Raw genomic sequence first — 21,352 nt, 5'->3', positions numbered from 1 at the left:
TGCCCTTAATCACTCATTCACTCTGTGTGTAAGGAAGGAGACAGCACATTGCCAAATCAGCTATCTCAAAGGGAATCTAGCAACTTTTATTGAGCCCTTGTCATGGAGCCTGGACTGTCACAGGCAGTCCCTGTGACGAGCACGCAGTCCTAAGGCATGGTGACCGTCCGTCCGGCGCTCCTGGCTGCTGTAAAGCGCCTCTTATTCCTCAGACCAGAGAACCTCTCATCCAGCGTCAGGCTGGTCTGCAGGGGAAAGTGAGAGCGAGTCAGTCCCTTGTCTTGTGGCAAAGCACAGCCAAACTTGTAGCGGGGTATTGATTAGAGCCCATCAGTCAGGCTGGTGTTTCACAGCTGGTTAGTCAATTAAACCACTCAGCACACAGAGACAGGGAGCTCGACAGACTGTGTGTGGCTGGAAAACCTCCAAGCAGCTCCCAGCCCCAAGACACAGGGCATCCTCGGCAAGAACAGGAGCAAGCAGATGGCATTTGAGCACAAGGCATCAGGTAAAACCAAACCGTCCAGACAAGAAACGCCGGCAATGAAGAAGGTGGAGTGGGATTTCTCAGCTGCCCCAGGGCTCTTGAACCATACTTCAGTGTAAAATGTGACACCAAGAAGGGCACCAAAGCAAAGAGTGAGCAAAGCCCAGAAGTGCCACGTGTCTTTGAGGAATGGGAAGCACTGACAGTGAAACAGTCCCCTCTGGCCAGGACTACTCAGCAGCAGGACCTCCCTGCTCCAAGCAAGCACATGGACAGGCCAAGACAGGCCATCAGAGTGGGAAAAACTGGGCCGAGTCTGTAGTTGCTGAACAGTCTTCTCAAGTGCCTTCAGTTTTGTGAGCAACCTGGCCAACACAGCTACGGGACTTTCCTCCCAGGTTGTGTTAGATAAACCCAGCTGGCAGCCCCAGAAACCTGAGTGTGACATTAACAGCTCAGTGGCAGGGCTGCTGCAGGGAGCCAGGTGCCTCCTGTCCCGTCGACAATCCTCTACCTGGTTGGCCATGGCGCGGAAGTTGAATCTCAGCAGCACCCCCTTGGGCTGGGGCTTGGCCACCCGTGCCGGGGGTCTCTGGCTTCGCAGGAATGGGCGCTTGGATCCAGGCCTGGGGAAAGCACAGAGCTGCAGTCACTCAGGATGCTAAGACAGCTCACCTCCCATCCTCTGCAAACCAGCACGGAGTAAAGGACACACCCACTCCACCGGTCCCCTGGCAGAGTTGAAAGGCAGCCAGGAGAGCAGCAGTGCAGGCAGAGTTCTAGCACTGGGGACTGTCACATCCAGGCTATTGGGGGGTGCTGTCTGCACCAAGAACATGCACAGTGCCCTCACCCACCCTTCTCTCTGTCCCCAGCTGGGTGCCAGGTCCTGCAGCTGCCCCTTTCCAGCCTCTGAGCTCCTCTTACACAGCAAGCACGAGGTGTCCCTTTGGGGCACACTGTTTCTCCTAACACCCCACAACCAGCACAACCAGCACAACCAGCGTGCCACCTCTTCCCACAACTGTGCTTCCATTTCTCCTCACTCTGCATTTCAAATGAGGGCATGGTAATTATAGATTACCATGTAATTACAGGTAAATACAGGAGATTTTTATCTCCTTCTGATATGCTGGGAAAGGAACCACACATCATTTGCTAACCATTTTGGGTCTGAACCATTCACTGCACACTCATTACAGAAGTGAAGCTGCAATAATGCTAAAGGGATTTGCAATGGCTTTTGTAGGGCTCCCACCCTAACAAATCACCTCATTTACTTACCCGCTGGTCTGGCCCGCCTGGGGATTAACCACAGAAACCGTGAGAATTGCTCCCGGGCTGGGTTTCACTTGCCACCTGCCGAGACAGGGAGATTTATCCAGCTGCAAGCGTGAAAGAGCACATCGCATTTGTATTGTGCCTTTGTTCACCAATTACCTTCTCATCCTTGGCGGTTTCCCTTCTCCTCTAGAATCCATCTGCTGTAAAATATATTTAAAGACAATTACTTAAAAGAATTAGCTCTCAGAAACAGAGATTCCTTTTCCAGGATTTTGTTTGGTATATCTGAAAACCTCCATCCTTGCGAGTTGTCAAGAAACGTGCTAATTTGGGGTTTCCCACTGGCACAGTGATGTGTATGGGGTGGCTTTACCTTGCCCTGCTTGTGCTGCTCTATAAACTGCAAGGTTTATTTTTATCACACTCCCAGGATTTACTTCCCAGCTGCCAGAATACCAAGCTGCATTACAAACTGCGTGCCAAATACTTTCCTACCAATACATGCAGCGTTCAGGTCATCCACCTCTCTCCCCCAGTTACTTTTGGAAGGAAAGCTGCAACTGGGCAAAGGCTGGTAAAATGTGAAGGTTTGTCACTACCTCAGCAGACTGCAGAGGAAATGTCTCGAATACTGACCCCTCTCTGGAAGCGGGCTTTGTAGAACCACTGCTGCACCCGCTTCTGCTGGAACGCTGGTCCCCTGTTCAGCAGGAAAGGCCTGATGGCAAAGGAGAGAAAGAGGTGAGGATGATACCAGGTCTCTCTAACGTTTAATGCCAAAATACCTAACCCAAGCTGGTCTTAAAAAGCAGTGTAAGAAGCAAATGAGGCTGTGTGTTACTGAGTTCAGCCCAACAGGTTTTTCTGCCAGCAAAGGATTTCAGAGGAACTTGATTTTCCACTCAAATGAGGCAACAGCTTGTGTGTTCTGAGCTTTGCTCATTAAAAGCAAAAAAACATGGGAGGAAAATCATAGAAAAAAAATCAGGTCAGAAAGGACCTCTCGATGTTATTCAGCCCCTGTTCTGCTCAGAGCAAAGGAAGGATTGCAAGGCGCTTCCTTTCATGCTCGGAGAACATAACGATCTCGAGGAGACAGGCACCGAGACAAGTGCCCAGCACCTGGCACACTGCCTTCCTCACAGCTCCTGGGGCACAGTCTGCTCCTGCAGCCCCTCACTGGGACAGACGCCCTCTGCCCATCCGTTATGGCTGGAATCTCTATTTCCTGCATGAAAATAAATGCTATTTCACCCTTCAAAAATGTTTCCCAAAGCGACGAAGTTTAATAAAAATACGAAGGTCACATTTTCTGTGCTTCCTGAAATAAAATTACAGATTAATATTGGCATTATTAACTATGAGCATAAGATTATTTTCTTTCCAGGTGCCTTCCTAACATGCCCAGGGGTATTTTTCTGGTGCTGCACAAGCACATGGCTGTAGCCACGCCCAGCTGGCACATACAGAGAGCAAAAGCCCATGAGTAGAACAGGTGAAAGCCACTGAAAACCAAAATAACCTGGAGTTACCAAAGATTTTACCTTCTCCCTGAGGCTCTGACGCTGGCAGCATCTGCTCTGAATCTCTTGGGGCCTGGAGATGGCTGTGGCTGTTCCTCCTGTTGCCCATTGCTGCTTTTGGCAAAAGCACTGCTCTTCTTGTTGCCCTGAAAGAGCAGTGTGGGACCTCAGCAGTTGTCACCTGCAGCACAATCTTGGTTCAAGAAGAAGGGGGTGAGGGCAAGGGACAGCACAAGGCTCTGCTGTCCACTGACTGCTGCTGACACTGCTGTCAACAGCCAGTCAGGGGGTGTGCCTCACTTCCTGGACACGGAACTACAAGTGCCAGGGAGAATGTTTTATTCTAATGCTGCAGAAATCAAACAAGAAAAAAAAATCAGTCCACGCAGAGCAAATCTCACAGAAGCCGTGCATTACAGCCCTGCCCAGGTTTCCTTTCGGTCATCGGCTCTTCCTTGTCTGGACATGTGCATTGCCCGGACTGCACCCTGATGCATGAAACACAGCAGAAGACTCCTCAGCAGTCCCTGTCCTGCTGCTTCCACACAAAGTGTCCCAGGCTCCAGCCTGGTGATTTCTGTGGTACAGCTACCTTCACTGTTAGTACCCACTGACTGAGCTGTGTTTCCATATTCCTCCCCCTTGGTTTATTCCCACAAAGTAGAAGCAGCTGTAGAATTCTGCCTCCTAGCAACTGCTTATTACTTTTGGTAAATACCAGCCACATTCAATATCTGAGTCATCCTGGTCTTTCTTTTCAGGAATAACCTCACTCCTTGCACATGCATACTCAGTTTAGGGCTTTCTTATTTATAACCCCTACAACATGTCCACTAAATGTGCCATTTTGTTCAGCACTTGCATTTTTTAAAAAAAGCTTACTGAATATCTATGACCTCCTAACTGAGTGGATTTTCATCAGTGCAGGAAAACCCAGCTGCCTCTCACACTCTGTCACAGTACTGGGAATCAGTGTCTCTGGTGGAAAGTATGTCTCTGAACCAGAGGCACCTGAGAATTCACCAAGTCTGTCCTTTGACTTCACAGGAACTTGGAAAATGCTCCGGGTGCAAAGATAACAAATAACAAAGACTCTTAACACACCTCCTCTAAATGATAATACTAAGATGAGATGCCATGGAATTAATTTTTATGGAAATTTCTTAAACCTTGCAAGACCAATTTTTGAAAAATAGTTTTTTTGCAAAACCCAAGGGAACCGATCAGTAAAATTATGCTAAGTCAGAAGCTTATAAAACCAACTGGAAAATTGCTATTCCATATGCATGGATGTCTGCACTCACCTATGCATACAAATGCTGTGCACAGGCATTAAAAGATGGTGTTTTCTATGTAGATTGCTCTTCGGAGTGATCCAGGATCATAAAATTGAGCAGATTTCTACATGACATTTGGGAAAAGCCGTACCTTCCTTATTCCCCTACCTCCTGAGCTGATGCCTGGCGATTTAAAGGGCTCACTCCATCGAATGCAGCAGCTGCTCTTCTCTTGCGACCAGGCAAAGTATTCCTGAATTGTCTCCGATTGAATTGTTGCTGTCCAAACCCTCTTCTGAAACGATTAGGTCCTAAAAACAAAGCCCTCTTATTTTAGCATACTTCCAAATTCGATTTATGATGACAGTTTTGTAAATAGATTACAACGTTAACTCAATGTGATACAGGAGTATCTACACAAATAGTGGTGCAAATTCGTATTAAATAATTAATTTTTATAATGTCTCTCTTGCATTCTTATTGTATATAGGACTGCCATACACATTATTGATGTGAAAGAATACAGAAGAGAAACACCCTTCACAATTCTGATTCCTCATAAAAGCAGGAAACACCCACATCAGGACACATGTCAATCTGTTGTCAGAGCTCACACTGCTATGAATTAACTATGAAACAGAAAAAGCCTTGAGATACAGATATACACATGACTTGAACATCCCAAAGCCAACCCCACGGCAGCCTGAAATACCTCTGAGGGCCCACATCATAGTATAATTTTTATTTATATATATACACATATATATATACACTTTAATTTTCTTTTAACTTCACACACCGTTACTTCTCGGGGACATCTCCTGCTGCTCTTTCATGATACTCGCACACTCGCTGTCCATCTTGCATCCCACCTTTTCCCCTAAGCCTGCTGATGATTTTGAAAAGTGCTGAAGTGTTGAGTGAGACGAAAGCCCTGTCAGACTGAGGCACAGTGCTTCCAAACCTAATTAATCCACAGAATAAAATCCTGTAGTCGTAATGAGACAGCAAGTTTCTGAGTGAGTCACTGTGTGAGCTGACACAGGCACAACAACAACAATCACAAACTCACAGCTGGAATGCCAAGAGGGAATTTATTTCTGTTACCTCACAAACCAGCAGATCCCTGAAGCAATACCTAAGCAGAGCCACTTGGGCACAGTCACCACCCCATTAAGCTTGGCCCAGCGCTGAAGAATCACCAGGCTGCCCTTCACACCAGTTTGTCAAGGGTTTGCTTGCACAGAGTCACCACCATACTGTGTTCTGATCTCTGTAACGAGGCAGGGAGCTCAAGGACATCCAGAAGGATGCCACCACATCTACCCAACACCTCCATTAGCTATACCCAGACATTCTACTTGGCAATGCATACAGAGGGTAAACAGCAATAAATGTGTGTTGTCCTTCACTGCTACTTCAGACTTTGCTATCCCCAGCTGCAAGGTCCCTTAGGCATACAGGCCCCTTTTCAGCCCATTCCCACCAACAGCTGCTGTAGCAGTGAGATGTGCCCACACCTTGGGGGTGTATAAGCCAGGCACAGAGCTGTGCATGGCAGAGGGCAGTGAGAGCGCACTCAGACCCTGGATCTCATAGCAGAACCTCACTGACACAAACCACAGAGCAGTGAGCTGCATATATTGATCTGGCATCATCGGCTGCCATGTGGCAGCAATTTATACTGACTTGGAGCAACTGGAAATGAAGTGTTCTGAGGCATTCTGAGCAGTGGCATTGCTGTGAGGGCCACCACTGCTACAATGAATGAAGGTTCCAGCCTCAGGGTGTAACACCAGCCAGCACCAGCCCAAGCTGCTTACACCTGAACATGTGTGGGGATCATTTGACCTGCTCTGGCTCTAAAACAAAAGGGCACCAGGATGGGCCCTTGGGAAGCAGATCCCAAACACCATGTTGGGCTGCTGCGTGCCCCATGGTCAGAGGTGCTGGTTGGGAATGTGCACAAAAACAACACAGTTCACAAGCTCTGGGGCCAGTTATTTCCTTTGCAGACAATGCCCTCTCATTGCAGAAATGCAGGTGTGTAAACGTTCTTCTCATGACAAACATTCAGTTTTGGCAAACCATTTCTATTTGACCAGATGTGGACTTGCTGTAGACAATGTCCCTTTGATTTTTTCTCCTGCTTCTATTCCCCCAGTCTGTTTTTGCCCTCTCTTGTTTCTCTTGAACCCCCACCCTGGGCCTGTCCCTATCTCTTGCCTATTTGCTGGGCTGCTCTCCTGCTGGCCACCAAGCCTTGCTACACAGCTCTCCTACACCCTGGAGAGGACAAGAGACTGAGCTCAGCTGCCTTTCCTGGATACTCCATCAGGGCAATGGGAGGGACTGCTGCAGCAGGCAGTCCTGACTAGAAAATCGAGCCCCTGTCAGTCTGTTCCTATTAGAGAGCCTGTGCTCAGCAGTGCACTCAGGCACGGCTCACCCAACACAAATAACACATGACAGAGCCATCAGACTGCAAGGGAGACCCCATCACACCAGCTGGGGACCAAGGCCTCGCTCTGTCATCTGTGTCCTGAAGTGTGACACATGGGAGGCTTCATGTCTGCAAAAGGTCTGGCAGATATTTAATAATGTAAGAGCATTTCAATAAAACCCCACGGTGTCAGCAGCTGGGGAAGAAACACACCCCCCCCATCCCGTGTTTGGGTGCGTGCTCAGAGCCTGGTGCTGAGCACACCTGGGATGGCCAAAAGGCACCTCTACTCAGCCAGTCCAGTCTGGGCACAAGTTCCCATGTCTGACAGACTCTTTTTTCCAAGGAGATTTGAAATTCAAATTTCTCATCATTAAAAATCATCTTTCCCCCAGCAGGGAGAAGGTTTAAGCCATATTCCAAGAGGGATTAGCAGCACTCTTCTTGCTGGTTTAATCAGCATAATACCCTTCCCCCTCCTCTGTCATTACAGTGCTGGGCTCCTCAGATCATCATTTTGATAATGGTTATCACATCTCAGCCCAGAAAGGACTGCATTTCAGCAGGGACCGAAGTGAACGGCGCCCCTGATGAATTATGGGCTAAATTCCCAGTCATGCTGAGCTTCCCCAAATTGCTACTGACAATCAGCACCACACAGCATGGCAGTCTCTGCACTTGGCAGGGCTGAATTCAGACTCACTGAAAATCTATGAAATACTAAAACTACCAGAAATAATTCTATAAATTAACAGAAAGGTTCTCCCATCTAAGGAATAGGGAAAAATATTTTATTGGATTTCCCTCTGGATGCAGTAATTGCTTGAGTGCGGGAGAATATCAAAGCCTGTGGGTTTTGACAGAAAAATCAATTTGCTACAGGCATTTATCATCATTATGTTTTGAACTGGAACAATCCTCAGTAAGACACTGTGTGGTGGACACCAAAAACACAAAGGTGGGAAGCAGAGCAGAGACAAGCAGGATTGCTCCCAGTGATCCTACTGTCCTGATGTGTGACTGCCATTCCAATATAAGACCACAAAGATATTTCTGCAAAATATCACTAGAATTTAAAGGAAGTGACTTAGCAGTAATTAAAAAAAATAAGTTCATAGAGATGGCATTTCATGCATCAGGTAGCTTTGGTTTGTAAGTAAAAACCAGTGGAACAAAACAAAGGTGTGATCACTTAGTATTATAAAAAAACCTCACCATAAAAATAGCATGCTTGGCAAAAGTGAAAATTTACCTTCAATAACTGAGCTATCAAATACAGTTACTGGAGGGGTAATTTGGATAATTTAAGTCTGCTCTGGGAAATCGAGGATTAGGAAGAGGCATAATTAAAATACGCAAAGCCAAGGGGAATAGAGAATAGATATTAAGTCACTTTAAATTAGTAATTCATGAGAGAGTGGAAGGGAGAGAAATGGATGAATTATGCTCTGAAAGGGCCCAGATTTTCCATTGTTACTGGGAGAAGAGCTAATCAGGGCCTGAGCGCATCTTATACACACACAGGAATTAGACAGGAGGAGGATTTAAGAGCTGGAGTTTGCTAAAAAAAAATGCATTTTCCAGCCTGGGAGGCCTCTGCTGTCTCAAGTGCCCATCTACCTTGCAAATTCCTCTGCTTCCAGGCACGGTACTGGGGCCGCCCGTACCCCGAGGCTGAACTCCTGTTCTTGACCTGCTGCCTTCTGCTGTCGCCCGCAGCGCTGGCATCTGTCTGCTCCTTCCTGTGGCGCTTTATGATGTCATCTAGAATGAAATGAGGAGAAATCCACAGAAACTGCACTTTCCACCACCAGTGATTCCCTCTTTGGGTGCTTGGAATTGTCCGCGGTAAACACGGAGCTTGCTGTTCTGTGAGCTACGCTGGACAGACAATGAAAGATTAAGCTTAGCTTAGAAAGTATAGGATCAATTTACTGGGCTCCTGCGGGCTGGAGATTAGAGCGCAGCAAATGATTTACAAATGTGCCAGCATCCAGCATGTCCCCGCCACAGGCAGGCCAGAGATTTCAGACCCCATCCACCGAGGGATCTGATCCTGCAGGCTTCCCCCAAGCCTAAGGGAAGATGTTTTTGCAGGGGCACCAGGAGCTTAGTGCTGGGCAGAGACCTTTTTTTGAGAAGGTCTGACTTGGGTGGCTGTAGGAAAGGTGGCCAAAGGGGGGAGGATGTGACAGCTGTTGAGCTACTTGGATGCACAAAGTTGGAGCTCCATCAAGAAACAGCTCAGACCCCTCCATTCTCAATCAGCTGGTCTGCAATCAATGGGATCTTCTTAATTCAAGCTGCTCTGATGAAGAGGAATGGCAAAGGCAAAGTGATGGCTCTTCATTAATGTGTATTTTCCAACATTTTCTTCTTTTAAACTCAATTCTTCCAGAAAATACCTTGCAAATAAAGGCACTGTGAAGCTGCAGGCAGAATGTTTTAACTTGAACAAATTAGCAAGAAATTAAGTGTCCAAAACAGGCCCTCTCCCAGGCAGCAGCTAACTCCAGCTCCTTAATGTATCACTGGAGTCAAAGGACAAAAGTACCATCAGCTTTCAGTGGGTGCTTACCATGAATTATCAGACCTCCAGCACTGGCCCCTTGTCATTTCCTATCAAGAAACTCCTGTGTCCAAATGAATACAAAGCCCAAGGAAAAGAAATGAGAGCAGATGCAAGAACAGGCTGCTTTTGTAATTTCTCTTTCAAGTCTGCCAGAAAAAGAATAGGCTGGGAGATATTGGGCCATGTTCTTGGGATGAATTTGCTAATGGTCTCAGCTAAATGTGCCTCTGGGACACGTGTGATTTGGAGCACAGGATGCTTTGAAGCGTTTTGGAAGCATCCTTGCACGCTCTGCACGGAGGTGACCATACTCATCCAAGGGTGGGCTGTCCACAGCATGAGGAAATGAGAGGGGCTGAATGCTCAGGTGCCTGATCTGTCGCCTTTCAGAGTCTTTTTTGTCTGGTATGAGTTGTTACCCTGCCTTTTGTGCCCATAAACACGATGGGGTTAACAGAGCAATGTAATGGACTACCACACAAGGCAGCAAGGCGAGACTGAGAGGTCATTTATGGTACATCTATGCCCTCGAGGCAGAATTAGATCTACCAGGACAGCTTTAAAGCAACTCCTGCAGTTTTTCTGTGACTGCTAACTCATGTAAGGCACAAATGTATGTGAAAGCACAGAAAAGCCACCTGATGGAAAACGTTCTTGACCAGGGGTCTCTTGTTTTCCAATTCTCTTCTACCTTGAGTAAGGTGTACTCTGGACGGAATATGGAGTTGGACCACAGAAGGACTGACTGGGAGAAGCACTAAGGGAGAGCAAAACCAAAGGTAGTGTCACACATCAGCAAAGAGAAAAAGGGTGTGCAACACTATGGGAGAAAAATAAATCAAAAATGAGGGATCCACTGTTGCTATAGCTCCTCATAGAGACATTAAACAAGGGTGCATATGCCAAGGGATCAGCTGGAGTTTGCAGTGGAAAATGTTCGCTGTTCCTGCCAAATGGCTCTTTGCTGGGAATAAATGACACAAGGCTTCAGTTAGGAAGCTGACCCAATAATAAAAGGTGCTGATGAACTTTCCTTTCACAGCAGAGACGCCAACACGATAATCCACCAAGATCTCTCGTCCATGCGTCAGAATGCAGGCCTGGGGAGCTCATGACAGGGCGGTTGTTGGTTGTTTATGCACAGTCCACGTTCCCCGTGCCAAAGGAATGGCGAGCGTCGGAGCAGCGCTAAAAATAGCAGCACGGCGAGCCCATGGTTCGCCTTCCCTTGCCACAGGGGCTGCTCTGCGTGAGCCCCCGGGCCGCTCTCCCGAGAGCTCCGGGCTGCTGCCAGCCCAGCGCCGAGGCCGGGACCCCGCACACGCCTCCCCCGCCGGTGCCGGCCGCCGCCTCCCGGACACGGGCACCCGCACGGCCCGAGCCCGGCCCGAGCCATCCCGCACTCGGCCGCCCCGGCTCCCCGCCCGCACGGAGCCCCCGCGGGGCCCGGCCCCGCCGCCCGGCAGCGCCCCGCACCTACCCAGGGACATGTCGATCTCCTCGGCCCCCGGCTGCGGCCCCGCCGCGGGGCCCGGCGCGGGCTGCGGCCCCGCCGCCTCCATGGGCCCGGAGCGCTGTGCGCTCACTGCGCCTGCCCGGAATGTGCCGGCCCCGCACCGGCCCCCGCCCGCCCCGGCTGCCCCGGCCCCTCCGGCCCCCTGTGCCCGGCTGCCCTGTCCCCGCCCCGGCTGCCCTGTCCCCCCTGTGCCCGGCTGCCCTGTCCCCGCCCCGGCTGCCCTGTACCCCTTGTGCCCGGCTGCCCTGTCCCCGCACTGAGCGGCCCCTGAGCCGCCTGCAGCCAGCGCTGCTCCCCCGCCTGCGTTCAGCCCTGCCCTGCCTGCCCTCCGCACCTCCCCGGCGATCCCTTCCATCAGCGCCTCCCCTCCATCTCTCTCTGCCTTAAGCACCGTTCCCCAGCCTGTGGGCTGACACTCGTCCTCTTCTCCCCCCGAATCCTCCTCCTCCGGGGTTTATGCCGGTAGCACATATGTCTTAACAACCCGGCAGTCAATTCTGAGCCATGTCAACGACGGAATGACATTGCTTCATTCTGAAGACCAGAAAAACAAGACAGCCACAGAGATACTCGTGGCTCGTATTCGTGCGTACAGTCTGTTCTGGTATTTGTGAGCGCCCGGAGGAGGAAGCACCCATTTGGCATTGGTCCTGGGGCAGCATCCCGATCACTAACAGAACACAGATTCTTCAGGGGATCTTTCTGTCACATTGGTCATGGCACCGAAACTATTCTACAGTTTGAGTACAAAATGCAAGCAAACCATCTTCCTCTGCTTTTAAAAACAGCTGAAAAAATAAAAGGAGAACAATTTCTTTCAAAGGGCTGCCACGCATCAAGTGAGGAGTATGCTTTTCTCTGAAGTTCCCATATGATAAATGCTGTGAAATAAACTCTCTCACGACTTATGTAATAGGGGCCACATAAATAGTGAACAATGCCTCCATGTTTTGCGTTTTCAGGACAGGGGTTTTTTTCCACTTTGCACTTCAAATGGGAGAGAAATTTCTACACGCAGATCAATCAGGGCAAGAATTGCCTCCTGGTATGTGTACAGCTCTTGGAAATATCAAGTGCTTCTGAAAGTGTTGATTTAGGGGAGGTGTTCTTTCACGAAAGAAAATAATAGAACAGGGCCTGGGAGCAACAAATAACCTTTGCTGTATTTTGCAGTGACACTGCAGAATGACCATGGAAGCAGACTGATGTGAGATGCGAAGAACCAGGATCCTTGTTTGCAGTGTCCTGTGGTTCACAAGGTGTGCTGGGGGCTCTGCTGTTCTCTGAGGAGCCCTGGCTCTAATGCTGCCCTAGTCCAAGAGCTTTTCCCTGAAGAGAATCCTTGAGATTTTCCAGCAATTCAGCGAGTATGCAGAGAAGCTGCTGGGAAAGGCCTGGAGGTATCCATACAAGCCCAGCTTTCAGTAATATACTGGGAGAGGAGGTTTACAGCAGTATCATTTTGTAGCACCTAAGGAGGGTGCTGGAGCAGGGCTCTAGGCAGTGTCCAGCAAAGCAGCAGCTGTCCAGAGACACAAGGGAAGGACTGCAGCAGGGGTCTGGAGTCTCCTTGGGTACAGGCCCACTGTGAGCTGAATGACCCAGGTTTCCACACAAGGCAGCAGCTGGAGTTGGTCACTATGTGAGGTCAGTGTCATGAAAGCTTTCCTGGCTTTCTGTAAAATCTTGCACACTTGTATCTTCAGAAACTCTGGAAGCAACAGCTGAGAGATTTCCAGCAGTGTTTCTATTTGATCACATTTAGTGAAACAAACATTTGTGACCAAAGAAGACAAAGACAGAGTTTAGAAATGGCAACTTCTAAAATATTCAAAGGACATTTTTTCATGAAACTACAGCACAGCTTTTACAGCAAATTCCACTTCTCCAGCTGAGAGGTTTAATTAGCTGCTTTCCTTCAAGTGCGTAGCATTAAGGGCAATGATAAAACCTTTCCAAGCCATATTTCTTCATCTGGGAAGTATGAGCTGATATGTTCTCTTATCTCTCAACTGCCAGTCTGTGACCTCTTAACATCTTGGCAAGTGTCCCATTTGCTTAGTATGTCTCAGCACTGCCATCATCTCAGTCCGGAGTAATTTCTCACATCAGCAGTGTAGGTGACACATGCTGGAGCTGGTGAAAAGGCCTAAAGAGCCAGAACCTCCTCTAAAGCACAATCCCCCTGCACTGGAGAGGACTGCAGGTGTCTGGCAGACAGACTTGACCCTGCATCCTAAAAAAGGAATATCAGGAATGTGACTTGCACAACTAGAAAGTGAGGTTAATAAATGAACAATGAAAAAAAGAAACAAAGAAAGGGGGGAAAAATTATTTATGTACTGGGGCGCCTCTGCCAAGGGCACCAGGTATTCCTTCCCCTTGTTAGGCACAGGCAGGATCAACTTGTTCCAAAAGAACAAGTGTTACTTTGGAGCACTGGGCCTTTCAATTTATCAGATGCTCTCTTCCTGTCACATAATGAAACCTCAAGGAACCCTAGAAGTCTTTTAGTTAAAAGTAAACAAAAATAAACTCAGTGAGGGAAAGGAGCGCATGCCAACAGTCAAACACTTGTATTATCTGAAATGTGTTCTTGGTCTCTTAGAAGATTTGGTGAATCTTCTGCATGTTAAATTACTTGTCATGATTTACTTTTGTAACAAATTTTACACTCTGATGTCAAAATTAACACTGGTCACTTTGTCTTTTATTCCCAGGGGCACCTCATATCACAGTAATTTACTACAAAAATGCAAAATATATGACTGTTCACTTTCAGTGAAATGGACCCAAAACTACATGACTCAATTGCTAATAAATGTTTGGGTTTTTTCTTGGGAACTAAGCTCAGGTGGCTGTAGGAATATGTGTCAAGGACAGGCTTGGAATCTGCATACACACATTTTTTTATCTGAGGGTAAGGAAGCTTTCCAGCCTCTCCCAGAATTGCTCAAAGCATAAACAATCACTTAATTCAACAGGCCAAAACCCTGATCACTTTTGTGACACTGTATTTTGCTCACAAGGGGGATATTTAGGCCTTTTAATTTATGAGAACCCCAGGACCACCATTCTCAGCTCTTCACAAGGAGCACTGGTAGCAATACAGCTACAATACCTTGCTCCAAAATTGGTGAACCACCACTTGAAAGAGCTTATGTTTTATTGTTAGATGCTGAACATGGCCTTTTAACCATATGGTACCGCTTGAAAACCATCTTCTTGAGAAGATGGAAGAAAACCAAACACTTCTTCGGGCTCTTTGAAGAAAATTCTAGTTACACCAATATTTCTTTAGGTTAGCCATTCCCAGAATGAGCTGTACTGATGATGATAATTCAGTTTTTATGCAGAAGGTTGCTGTGTATAATTCAGCCACTGTCTGCTATAAAGTGGCTGAGCTCAGAGAAAAAAAGATCAAACATGGATAATGACAAAATCCTTGTATTACTTCTTACAAATCTAGCAGAGGCAACCTGCATAGAGCAAAACTGAGTTTTTTGAAAGAGGAGGTGTTGGCTTTTTCTCCTCCTCTCTCTATGTGTATTAAAATTGTAATCTCAGCCTGGCACATGCAAAACCACTGCTACAACACCCATAAGCTGTACCTCTGGACTATGCAGAGTGTCCCACAGTCACCCCATAAAAAAGCACATGTACAGGATGACAGGGAGCTGGAAGGCTCAGTGCAATCTGTAACCAGCCAAGCAACATTCCAGCAATGGAGATCCACAGGTACACCACCCGTGGCCGTGCTGCTTGTTGTTGTGTAGAAGTAGCTTCAGTTTATGTTACTGTTAGGGATCTCTTGATGTTAAAGTAAACCTTCACTAAAAGGGCTACATTTCTAATCTCTCCAAGAAACAATCAAGGCAAGTATGCTACTGCACAGCAAGCAAGTTACTCAAAATAGAATAAAAAGACAAATCCTGTCTGAATTCACACCAAAATGATCAGTGAAGGACAAAGGCCTTCACTGCACCACAAGAAGGTATTTCCAGTGGATGTAGCTGGAATAGGTGGGGATTTAAATAACATCTTTAAGGAGGGATGCTTCCCTCCCGACTACCTTCAGAACTGTGCTTCCTCATGCTCAATGAAGCGCTGCTAGCTGTGCAATGAATCACATGCTGCCAACGGGAAACCTATCAGGAATATTCTCATTAATGGATCGGCTCATCGGCTCTCTTATTGTGGTCTGTACAAAGAGATGTTAAAAACACATATTGCTTGCCAAGGCAGCTAGACAGAATCCTGCTTGCTTCTTTTCTATTCAAGCATCAGATGCTGGAGTATTTTGAGCTATTTCTAGCTCTTTAAAATGGTGTTTCACATAAATGACTGCCCTTTAGCAGAGATAGAATGGCATTTGCCTTTTGATCTAAGAAGGAATATATGTATAATTTGCTTGCTTCACTTTCAAAATGGGCCAGATGGTGCCACTTTAGTATGAATCTTGAATTCAGGTATTTGGAGATTATTTTAACTGCCTGTAGGAAGCTGTGCACACCTGCAGGTGTCGAAGAAGAAAATATCCATGACACACAGAGCATGTGCTGATAAGCAAAGTAAACACAAAGGATTTGAAGAGGCATCAAGGAGATGGCACCAGGATCATGGGAGTGTTGAAGGAACAGTGACTGTGTTACCTCAGTGTCTCACCCATGGAGGAGTACTGAGTGTACTTATAAAGAAGCACAGCAAGAACAGTAGGAAAGCTCTCATTTAATTGCTTAAAGCAAAAGGAAGTCTCTAAAGGATGCAAAAAAGGTCCATGCTGACATTTCAGGAGGATTTAATTTCTCTAAGCAAATGGCAATTTAGACTGACAAAGCCCTGCTCTGTGTTTACCTCAAGTACTTGATTCAGGAGCATGGAAAGCTTCAGGGGTCTCCCTGCTGTCGACAATCCCTGTTGCTTGGCCATAGGTGCCCAGAGCTTGTGTGGCCTGGCAGAGACCTGCCAGCACTGTGGAGTGTCGGGGGAGCATCACTCTGCACAACGCCCTGGGCAGCCCCTCGGCTTTGTCTCTGTGCTTTGATGTCCCCACCACTGCGCTGGCCTGCCCTGGGACACAGCCTGCAGCACACGCTGCAGAGTGACAAAGGTACGCGAGGACTCCGCTCTTGCTGTCCCTGCTGTCACAATCAATTTCACAGCACCGTCTGGCTCTCTGCATTAGGCAGCGCCCTGGGGAATCCGGCTCTGTGAGTGATGCTGCTGAGCAGGGCTGAGAGGAGGTGCAGCAGTGCAGGCAGAGCAGCAGGACAGGCACACAGCTCTCGCTGCCTTTTCTGAGCGCGGCTTGGGCCAGCCGTGCCAAGGGCTACCTCACTGCAAGGGTTGTGAGTAACCACATCTTGCATTCCATGTTGAAAGTTAGATGGATCAAAGCCTGATCTAGATCCCATTCCTCAAGGCATTAACATAAAATTTGTGGAAGTCGTATCTTTATGAGTTCTCATCTCATCTGGAGCAGATGTGGGTAACCACAAAGACTTTCAAAGTGGAAGCTCTTCATGGAATTGTGGGATTTTCAGAAATTTTCAAACTCCTGAAACTCAGCTCTGTCTAGGATGGCTGCAATAAAATATGTTTGTCTTGTGCAGTCTCATGACAACATCTGAGTGTTTCCACCTCTTCCTGTACTCAACTTCCATAATAAATTAAAAAAATACAACAATCTCTGTTTTAGAGGAGAAACTGAGGGATGGCAGAGCTATGGCTTACTGGTCATTCTGCCAGGAAGGTTGGTTTGGGGAGCCTTTTGCAACTAGACTAGTAACTAGGTCTTGCTTGTGAAATGACAAAGAAAGAAGGGCATGGGGAAAAAGAACTGTTGAAAGGATGTGAAATCCATTACAATTAAAAGTAATTAGACTTTAGCATTCCAGACATCTGTTCTGGTTCTGCAGCTACTGGAGGTGATAAATGACCCCCACAGGTAAATCTGCTCTACTACAGGAACACAGAATCAGCTTTCAAACTTTTGCCTGAGAAGGCAGCAATTTGCTCAAGACAGTTTGCAGACTGGGAATTTTTGGTGAGCTGTTATGAAAAACCTCAGCCATTGCTTCCAGCCTACTGTATGGGAAATTTCTGTTTCTTTGAAGTTCCTTGAAGATATGAGAGTGTGTCTGAGCCGACTGAGCAAGCCTGGCTTGCTTTTTGTAGGAGCAACTGCAGGTGTACAGTGAGTATTTGGTTAAAGATAAAAAGGGCCCTCATACCTGAGAACTCCGGCAACAAAAAAAATGTTTTAACCCTTTGGCAATTTGTCAGGCCTCTTTCATACGAAGAGAGCTTAACTTATATCTTACCTGTGCTCTAAACAGTGAGAGGCTAAGTGATGTAGCTGAGAGGGAAGACAACCAACCTACATCTCTGAGATGGCCCTGTGCCCAGCCACATGCTTTGGAAACTCAGAGCAACTATCTCTAACGTTTAGTAGAATTTATGTGCTGGAGCTGGTCCTGGCTCCTGCTCTGCTTCACTCTTGCCAGCTGCAGAGCCACTGTGGCTCCTGCTCCATGTCTGCAGGCAAAATCATCCTACACACTTGGCCCAACACCAGCCTGACTTTATTCACCACCCTCCACTGTCTCTGGCTGGAACCTCAACCAAGGGCAGCAGTCAGCAGTGTTTATACAGGTTTGCCTTGTAGTTTCTTGCTGTGAATCCAGGGAATGATCGGCTTTTTCAGGGCAAGAGCAGAAGCTCTGGCCCAAGCAGACTGACATAGATATTCATCTTTAAGCTTGAATCCCACAGCCCCCCACAAGTACCCAGAGCTCAGGCCAGAGGAAGCAGATGGCCACAGTATTTGCAGGTGACAGTGGGACCCCTTCCCCTGCACAGCTGCATTTTGCACACAGAGATCTTTGCTGGAAGGGCAGTCTGTGTGCCAGGACAGGCTGATCCCCAAATCCACACAGCACTGCCCGCAGGACTGAACCCTTCACTCTTCAGGACCTGCTGTCTGATCCTGGCTGATTGGTTCTACTGGGTTTCACACAGACATCAGCCACATCATATTTCAGGTCTGGTCCTTTTGTGATCAATAATGGCTCAGCTGTCTGTCAGTGACATGTTGCTGGCTGACGGCCAGTCTCTTCCATACCCCATGGAGAGGGAATTTCCTTCAGATCCCCAAATTAGGCATGACATATGTATGGAAAAATAAACAAAAAACCAACCCAAATCAATTCAAGAATGCAAAGACCTTAAGGAGGTTCAAGGCCTAAAAGCAGATTCTGCTCATCAAACACACTGCAATTGCATTAAAATGTGGGGTCTATGAGGTTTTCTTTGGCATTTCCTAATCACAACTCCAGAGCAATTCTTGGAAGATAAATATGCAGCACCTAACAAGGACTGATTACGTGGTAGAGGAGGCAATTATCCATCCATCCATCCATCCATCCATCCATCCATCCATCCATCCATCCATCCATCCATCCATCCATCCAGTATCCCAGCAGTTCTGTAGCATTTCATTGAGGTAACTGGGCCCTGGACCTTGCAATGGGCTTCTGATTCATGTCTCTGCACCGGCCTTTTGCATTCCGAGCTATGGGCATTCGTGTCTTTGGGGCTTTTGTGAGTGTTCCTCCACCCATTTCAGGGTGAGCTGCTCGCTCGCTCTTGTTGCCTTTGTTCTGGCACGGAGGATTCCTGGGTGCTTTTAGTGGCTGCCACACGCGGGGATCCGGAGTCCGTGCCCGCCGGTGCCGGCTTTGCAAGGCAGAGGCCACGGAGGCTCCGATGCTCCCGGCGCAGGAGAGCTCCGGGCCTGAGGCGCGGCCGATGCAGTGCGGTGCCCGGGCAGGAGGGACCGCAGCGCCGAGAGAGCCCAGCGGTGCCCGAGGGCAGCGGGCAGGGCCCAGCGGTGCCCGAGGGCAGCAGGCAGGGTCTAGCGGTGCCCGAGGGCAGCGGGCAGGGCCCAGCGGTACCCGAGGGCAGCGGGCAGAGCCGCGCTCACAGCGGCGCCGGGGCTGCCGAGCCGATGTTCCCCGTGTTCCTTCGGCTCCGAAACCTCCCCGCAGCCGCGCCGTCCCGAACGGGTCCCCCGCCCTCGCCCGCTCCCGTCCCGGCTGCGGGACTCTCCCTCACGGGCTCGCTCCGCTCCCGGGACGCCCCCGTCGCCCAGAGGATCCCGAGCCCGAGCCCGAGCCCGCTCCCTCAGCCCCCGCAGCGCCCCCTAGCGGCACACGAGCCCTCGGGCACACAGCCGTACGCCCCCCGCCCCATCCCCGGGAAGCCCCGCCCCTCGGCGCCGTCGCCGCCGCGGATTGGTTGGCGCGGTCGAGGGGCGCCTGGAAACCCCGCCCCATCCCGCGGCGCCCCCTGCGGGCCCCGGGGCGCCTGCGCAGCGGCCCCGGCCGTTGTTGTGGAGGGGCCGGTCAAGATGGCGGCCGGGCAGGGGGGCGGTGGCGGCAACAACGGCAGCGGGAGCGGGAGCGGGACGGCGCCCGGGAGCGGAGCGGCGGGGCTCGGGATCCCCGCGCACCTCACTCTCTCCTTCTCGTCCGGGCCGCACTGGGGCGCGGCAGCTCTGCCGCAGTCGCACACGGTGCGCAGCCTGGAGCGGGCCCTGGAGGAGGCGGGCAGCTCGGGCATCCTGTGCCTGAGCGGGAGGAAGCTGCGCGACTTCCCCGGCAGCGGCTGCGACCTGAGCGACACCACGCAAGCAGGTGAGGGGGCCCTGGCAGTGCGGGCCCGGGGCTGCGGGCGTCCTGCGGGGCCGCTGCGGGCCCGGCGCTGAGGGCGGGGGGCTTGTAGCCGCTGTGGTGGCCGCCGGGGCCCGGGGATGCAGCGGGGGGGTCCCCGCGGTGTCAGGGAGGGCTGTGGGGGCAGGCGAGGGGGTGACACGGGAGCGGCCGCTCTGGGTGAGGAGCGGGGACCGCGCTGTGCGAGGGCAGTGGGGAGGCTCCGCGTTTGCGGGGCTCTCCGTTGCGGGCACCGGGCCGGGCTCTGGAGGATGCGGGGCTGCGGTGTCGGGGCTGCCCCGCTGGGCGCGCTGGGGGCCGGTTCTGCCGCGCGAGTGTGGGGCGAGCGTCCGTGCAGGTGTGGGCTGTGAGCGGGGCACGCTGAGCCCGCTGTGTGCGAGCGGAGCGGGGGACCCGGAGGTGCCTGGGGAGGTGGGGGGCGAGCGGCTCTGTGTGAGCGTGTGCGAAAGCACAGCGCTGTGTGTGAGTGAGTGAGTGTGGAAGGGCGCAGCGCTCGGGGTGTGTGTGTTTGTGTGTGCGGGGGCACAGGGTTGTGCGGGCAGAGGGCTCCCTGCACCGCCCGGCCGTGCACCGTGGTGCTCGGTGTTCGGGCGGTGGAAGTCGCTGTCCCCCGGGGTCGTGGCAGCCGTGCTGGCGCTGTCGGTGTGCCCGGGCTGTGCGGGGAGAAGGGCTCGGTGCGCGGCGGAGGGAAGGTGCTGCGGTCTGTGTGCCTGCGGGGAAGAGGGGCGGTCTCAGGGAATCGGGTATCTGTCCCCTGTGTCGGTCTGTACGTGCCCTCAGGATGGGGAATTGCAGCTGTTGTGGCCGGAGCAGGGTGAGGGGAGCGCTTGAGTTCGCGCTCGGGGGAACGAGAGCTCCGTATTGTGGTTGGCCTGTACCTTCTGAGGTGTCGGGTCTCTTGCAGTAAAAGCTGTATCGCCTGGGGTATGGTTCCAAGTGCCGGGTGCGAGGGATGTGTGAGCATCCAGCAGTGAGTGTGGAGAGCTTGGTGTGTTCACTGTGTTGGTAAATGCTTGAATATCGTGAGTGTGGGCCTGGATTTACCCAGGCTTTTAGGTGAAGTAAATGTGGAGGTATTTTTCTGTACGGTTCCTAGAAAACAAAGCTACATTTTCCATGGAGGTTCTCTCATATTGTGGCTCATCTCCATTTGCTTGTGGGTCTTCTTGCTGCCGGGGTAGTTGCCAAAAAGGGATAATTTAAAATAATGTGCTAGACGAAAAGATTACTGAGATGCCCAGGATCTTTTGTTCAGAAATACAGGTGGCTTTTGAAAATGTTGTTTGAGTAAATTAATGCTGTAGGGGGGTTTGTTTTGTTTTCTTTCCCCGTGGGTTATGAATAGCTGGCATATTGTTTAGAATAGGAGACTGTCCATGATGGTACCTGGAAATAAGAAGAGGTTCCATGAAAGAATGGAAGCTGGAGTTTCCTTGTAGTAGTACAAAAATGTATTTAGCAATGTTTCGGTCACTGCTTTGTGTTGATATTTAATAACCAAAGCACTCAGAAAGAAAG

The 21,352-nt window shown here is 49.9% G+C and overlaps 2 protein-coding genes across 7 annotated transcripts in view; one reads left to right on the top strand and one right to left on the bottom strand.

Annotated features, from left to right (window-relative positions):
* Positions 1 to 56: 56 nt before the first annotated feature.
* On the bottom strand, positions 57 to 11,224 carry LOC131583519 (UAP56-interacting factor-like). Of its 3 annotated transcripts, none has more exons than XM_058847722.1 (9): positions 11,067 to 11,224; positions 8,635 to 8,778; positions 4,740 to 4,882; positions 3,316 to 3,440; positions 2,408 to 2,489; positions 1,928 to 1,971; positions 1,772 to 1,846; positions 1,002 to 1,113; positions 57 to 245 (listed from the first exon to the last, which is right to left on the bottom strand). In XM_058847722.1, the coding sequence occupies exons 1-9, from the start codon at positions 11,146 to 11,148 to the stop codon at positions 150 to 152; spliced, it is 903 nt and encodes a 300-aa protein (XP_058703705.1). In that variant the 5' UTR covers positions 11,149 to 11,224; the 3' UTR covers positions 57 to 149. The 3 variants fall into 3 exon arrangements, with proteins under 3 accessions (XP_058703705.1, XP_058703706.1, XP_058703707.1); XM_058847723.1 differs by having other exon boundaries at positions 1,928 to 1,968; XM_058847724.1 differs by lacking the exon at positions 8,635 to 8,778 and having other exon boundaries at positions 11,067 to 11,203.
* Positions 11,225 to 19,429: 8,205 nt separating this feature from the next.
* Positions 19,430 to 21,352, top strand: part of LRCH2 (leucine rich repeats and calponin homology domain containing 2) — a 40,882-nt gene continuing 38,959 nt past the window's right edge. For 2 of the 4 annotated variants that reach the window (XM_058847657.1, XM_058847655.1), the window contains exon 1: positions 19,433 to 19,798. In XM_058847657.1, coding sequence (XP_058703640.1) covers positions 19,513 to 19,798 — 286 coding nt within the window. In that variant the 5' untranslated portion in view covers positions 19,433 to 19,512. Of the gene's footprint in view, positions 19,799 to 21,352 lie in introns of all 4 variants that reach the window. The other 2 variants (XM_058847656.1, XM_058847654.1) reach the window with 2 other exon arrangements.

This window comes from Poecile atricapillus, chromosome 12 (genome assembly GCF_030490865.1).
Source record: "Poecile atricapillus isolate bPoeAtr1 chromosome 12, bPoeAtr1.hap1, whole genome shotgun sequence".
Lineage (NCBI taxonomy): Eukaryota > Metazoa > Chordata > Aves > Passeriformes > Paridae > Poecile > Poecile atricapillus.
Note: the sequence above shows the minus strand (reverse complement) of the source record. Positions and strands in the feature narration are given on the sequence as shown.